The following is a 6,000-nucleotide window of genomic DNA, read 5'->3' as shown; positions in this document are numbered from 1 at the left end:
AGGTGCAATGAGGTATGAATGGTCATTATGGGAAGTGAGTGAGTGTAGGACGGTGGCATGGGAACATTTGAGATTATATTAGATTAAAATGTATTGTCATCATACAGCACAAGTACAGTACAACGGAAATAAGTTTGGCATCCGACCAGAGTGAAAATGTAACAGTAAAGTGCAACAGTAATATACAATGTACATGTGATTCAACTGGGTATAATACATATATTAATTAGTACTACTGAGTGATAGTGCTAATCAGATGTATTATGTACAGAGTTGTAGTATTAATATGTACAGTGGTATAAAGACACTAAAGCAAGGGGGGCTGTGTGTACTCCCCCCAGAATTAATGTCCTGCATTATACTTGTGTCAAGGTACCCGCTGACACAAGTATAATGGAATATAATGCAGTGAGGCTCTTATTCTGCATTGCTTTCAAATATTTATTCTCCTGTATTATTATATACAGTTACAGGTAAGAAGGATATATACATGTTTTGACCCCCTTATTGTTTTACCTCTTTTGGGGGGGGGATTGTCTTTCATATTAGCTATGTGGAACTTGTGGAACAGTCTGGAGTTAGAGATAAAACAGAGTACAAACATAAATCAGTTTAAAAAGATGTACAAAAAAATCTTTATCTGGAAGAGGAAGTGTGTTGATTGGGAGTATGTGTAAAATGTAAATAAACAAATAGAATGGTATTTATTTAGTATATATATATTATATATTACATATTTATAGGTATATTTATATACATTTATTGGATTGTATAGAGATACAGCGTGTATATATATATATATAATTAACAATAGATACAATTATAATTTGTGATAGTTAAAAAGGGGTTAAAAAAAAAAGTGTATACTTCTTCCTACTCCTTTTTCGAACAGGGTAAACCATGATTTGTTTATCTGTTTCTCTTTTTGTTGTCTTTTTTTATTATTATCTTGTTCGAAAATAAAAATCTTTCATCCATTCATTCATAGCTATATTTTTTGAGAAGGATCTTCAATATTGAGGAGGGCAACCCCCCCCCCCACCCCCCTGAAACTACACCTAATGGCCGTCGGATAATGTGGTTGAGTCTCACCTCGCTGTGATCTGTAGTGAGTTTAGACTAGTGTAACAATGTTGATAATAATAATATACTGTAATAATAATAATAATAATAATAATAATAATAATAATAATAATAATAATAATAATAATAATAATAATAATAATAATAATAATAATATAATAACCCATTTGTTTAAACTTCTAAGTTGAAATGCCCCATTTCATTTACATTTTCACATTTACATTTAGTCATTTAGCAGCTGACCGCTTTTATCCAAAGTTCTATACAACAAGTCAGGAGGTGTTGTGTCTGTTACATGTAAAATACATTAAAAGAAATGTATAAAAAAATGTTTTTATCACTATGACAACGTGGCAGCGCCACCATGTGTTTTAATATTACAATTATTTTGGCTGTGAAAGCTTGGTTCCAGCTTAGAAACAGACGCATCTCTGTCTAATACAGCATTGCTCTGTCCTCTGTCCATCTGTTCCACTGTGTGCGTGCGTGCGTGCGCGTTCGTGGGCAACGTGAAACTATTGTGCAACCGTATACACTGTACTTAAATAAATTACTCATTTGGAACTTAACTTATCCTCTTAACAGAAGAACTGCAAATTTAGCATCAAAACGCCTGTCGATTGCATTGATTGATTGATTGATTGATTGAAAACTTTATTAACAGATTGTAGAATGGGTACAATACAGTACAGCTCAATACACACAATTGTTAAGGGGATGCAGACCAGAGAAAGACTTTCGTCTTGTTTACATCAGGGTCCCCCATTTTCAATTCATCAGGACATATATGACATACAGATAGACAGTACTGCTACATCTATACATTTATGACATACCAGATTTGTAAATACAGTACTGTTTGTGATACAAAAAGAAAAGGGAGTATATACATTTGACGTAAAAACTGTACATTGTAGGAGGTTGGGTAGGAGGGTTTGGGGGGGAAACACTGTACAACTGTACATTGGAATATTTACAACCATACTAGGTAATTTACTGTACATTGGAGGGGGTTGGGGGGAAACACTGTACAAACAAGCAAAACTGTACATTGTAATATTGACAAAACCATACTAGGTAATTTACTGTACATTGGAGGGGGTTGGGTTAGGACATTTACAAGGTCCAGTTTCGAATTGCAGTCTCCTGTAGGTGTTCTTTGAGAGTGGTTTTGAAAGTGGGTAGTGATTCACATTCCTTTACAGCTTTAGGTAGGGCGTTCCACATTAATATAGAGATAAAAACAATATGTTATTTATATTGATGTGATGTCGATTGATATGAATAACGCGTTACGTTAATATAGAGATGAAAACAATACGTTATTTATATTGATGTGATGCCCATTGATATGAATAGCGCGTTACGTTAATATAGAGATGAAAACAATACGAGGAAATGGGCTACGTTAATATAGAGATGAAAACAATACGAGGAAATGGGCTACGTTAATATAGAGATGAAAACAATACGAGGAAATGGGCTACGTTAATATAGAGAGATGAAAATGGGCTACGTTAATAGAGATGAAAACAATACGAGGAAATGGGCTACGTTAATAGAGAGATGAAAACGGGCTACGTTAATATAGAGAGATGAAAACAATACGAGGAAATGGGCTACGTTAATATAGAGATGAAAACAATACGAGGAAATGGGCTACGTTAATATAGAGAGATGAAAACGGGCTACGTTAATATAGAGATGAAAACAATACGAGGAAATGGGCTGTGGAACGGAAGGACTTGGGCTGTGGAACTGAAAGCTAGGCGCAACGCGATTGGGCGCTGAGAGAAGAGTCAGTGGCCAATCAGGCCACGCAAACCGAACGCGGAAGGACAACTGCCTTGGGGAAAGTATTCACGCAGCCAGGTTAAGCTGACGCACCCTCGGTTGCCGTTCACGAATCAATATAAAAGGACACAATAACATAGCAAGAGGTATTTTTTTTTTATTTGTTGGTATTGGTAATAAGTTATAACATGATAGAAGAAGTCATATTTTCATATAGTGAGGTGACCAAAGCATGGATGCACTATAGATAGAGATGACACAGTATTCAGTTAGGTACCATAAATACTGGGGGTGAGGGGGTTACAGTAATTAAGAATATTCTGATTCACAGACAAAAAATTATTGGAATATCCATAATAATGTAACAATCGTTTAAAAAAGAAACGGAGACACATCAAACTTTCCTGCCTGTAATGAGTACAATTCAGGGGGAAAAATAACAGCATAGCTGACTTTGTCTTTAAAAATTCTCCATATCATTCATCTTACTATGTCCACGCGGAAGCATCAGCACTGGAATTGCACTGAATCATAAAAGAGCACATTTTCAATGTAAAAAAAGAAAAGATTTTGAAACATCTCGAGGTAATTGAATCACTGACTGCCAAGTAACTGGATGGATTAAAAACAAGCTCATTCAACAAAATATATTCTTTACCCATCACAGATGAGTCAATAAATAACCTTTTAAATTACACACGCAAAAAGAAAAAGAAAAAAATTGATGATCCCCAAAGTAAATGGACCCACGCCATCGGCGTGAATACTTTCCCCAAGGCAGTTGTCCTTCCGCGTTCGGTTTACGCGGCCTGATTGGCCACTGACGCTTCTCTCAACGCCCAATCGCGTTACTCCTAACGCTCGCTCCTAACTTTCAGAACTTCTCTCAGTTCCACAAGTCCATCACATCAGCTACCTACCTGCATCAATATACTACTAACTATCAACTAACTCGCTACCGCCGTGCATCAATATACTAACTAACTAGCACATCAATGCACTAACTACTACCACCGTGCACTGCTATACTACTACCGCCGTGCATCACTATACTGCTACCATATCAATCGTCATCACGTCATAACGTATTGTTTTCATCTCTCTATATTAACGTAACGCGCTATTCATATCAATCGACATCACATCAATATAAATAACGTATTGTTTTCATCTCTCTATATTAACGTAACGCGCTATTCATATCAATCGACATCACATCAATATAAATAACGTATTGTTTTCATCTCTCTATATTAACGTTATACAACTCTGTACATACATCTGATTAGCACTATTACTCAGTAGTACTCATTTATATATATGTTATACCCAGTTTAATCTCCTGTACATTGTATACTGCTATTGTATTTTACTGTTACATTTGTCACTCTGGTTGGATGCCAAACTTATTTTCGTTGTACAGTACTTGTGCTGCATGATGACAATACATTCAAATCTAATCTAATCGGTGAGTATTTAGAGCCCCCCCCCAGAGGGAACTGAGGTCCGCTAAAGTTAAAACTCTGGAGATACCAGACTACCACCTCTTTGACCACCCAAACAACTGCCTCTTTGAACTGCTGCGGTCAGGCAAGCGCTACTGGAGTCTCATGGCCGGCACAGAGAGACTCAGAAGGAGCTTCTATCCCCAGGCCATCAGGATGCTCAACGACAATAACACTATGTAACAAACCATCAACTACACTCACAGCACACACATCCACACACATCCACACACACACACACACACACACACACACACACACACACACACACACACACACACACACACACACACACACACACACACACACACACACACACACACACACACACACACACACCCACACACACACACACACACACACACACACACACACACACACACACACACTTTAAACAAACTCATTGTAGCACCCACTTTACCAACTTTAGACACTTTAACACACTTTATATTTATTGCTAAAGAGATTTGCACTACAACTCATACCTCATTGCACCTAAGTTGTACCTCATCCCATTTCTGCATTGTATATTGTATTGTAACTTGGTTACAATTTTTTTTCCTACTCTCTATTGTATATATGTATATTGAACACTTTTGGTTACACTTGTTTACGTACTTTTGACTTTCTATTTTATACTTATCTATTTTTATTTTTATCTATAGCACACACTCTCAGGAGCAGCTAACGGAAAAAAGCATTTCATATAATAAAAGTGTTCTGTATTTTTGTATAACAACTAATAATAATAAAAAAAAAAACTTGAAACTCGACGCGCAGAGTTTCACATCTTTAGTAACATTGGAAATCTTTGCTTGAACTAATAATTAGAGTCACAAGCTGTCATGCTTCTCCACAGTGTACTGTACAGCCAAGAGGGAGGAGGCGTAGCTGCGTAATAACAGCCCGCGCATCGGAAGCGATGCTCCGAATCCTGTACTTTCTCTCATACTTTTTCAGTAGCTGTTCAGTAGCTGATTTTTAATCAATAATTTAATCCACAATGTTCTTGCTGCAGCGCAAGATCCCACGCGTGGAAGAAGTGTCTCCAGCGCCAAGATCTGCCGCGTAATGCGCGCTCCACGTTCCTCCTGGTGTTGTTGTTGTATGTTGTTGTTGTGGGTCGAAATAGTTTCATATTCATAATAATAATAATAAGTCATCTAGCGACCGACCATGGCAGACATGAGGACGTTCAACGTGGTGGTCCTGGGTGTTGGATTCTTGTTAGTTTTCACTGCTTTCACCACCTGCGGGAACATTGAAGTAAGTCTGAACAAAACTTCTTATTCAATAATAATAAGGTACATGATACATGTACATTACAGTGAAATGCTTGGTTCTGTATGAGCCCCCCTGAGATTGTGCTTCATATACAGTAAAAAAAAGTCAAATGAATAAAGGCCAAACACTATACAAAATATACAAACTAAAGTACACAAAGTGAATGCAAACAATAAAGTACAAATGCAAGCTTTTAAAAATGCAAAAAGATGGTGATATGTTTAGCCTACAGGTGTGTAAACTAGACAACGCAGGCCTATATACTCTGAAGTTTGAAGTTATGTTTTCTGCAGACAGACTCTCTGGGCTGAAGGGGGTTTATTGTGTGTCTGTA

The 6,000-nt window shown here is 37.0% G+C and overlaps 1 protein-coding gene across 1 annotated transcript in view; it reads left to right on the top strand.

Annotated features, from left to right (window-relative positions):
* Window positions 1-5,274: 5,274 nt before the first annotated feature.
* Window positions 5,275-6,000, top strand: part of LOC311239875 (UNC93-like protein MFSD11) — a gene marked incomplete at its 3' end in the record, with an annotated part of 48,646 nt that continues 47,920 nt past the window's right edge. The window contains exon 1 of the mRNA XM_084328319.1: window positions 5,275-5,648. Coding sequence (XP_084184445.1) covers window positions 5,559-5,648 — 90 coding nt within the window. The 5' untranslated portion in view covers window positions 5,275-5,558. The remainder of the gene's footprint in view (window positions 5,649-6,000) is intronic.

This window comes from Notolepis coatsorum (genome assembly GCF_963971535.1).
Source record: "Notolepis coatsorum genome assembly, chromosome: 14".
In the NCBI taxonomy this organism is placed as follows: Eukaryota; Metazoa; Chordata; class Actinopteri; order Aulopiformes; family Paralepididae; genus Notolepis; species Notolepis coatsorum.
This window is presented reverse-complemented; position numbering and strand designations above follow the sequence as displayed.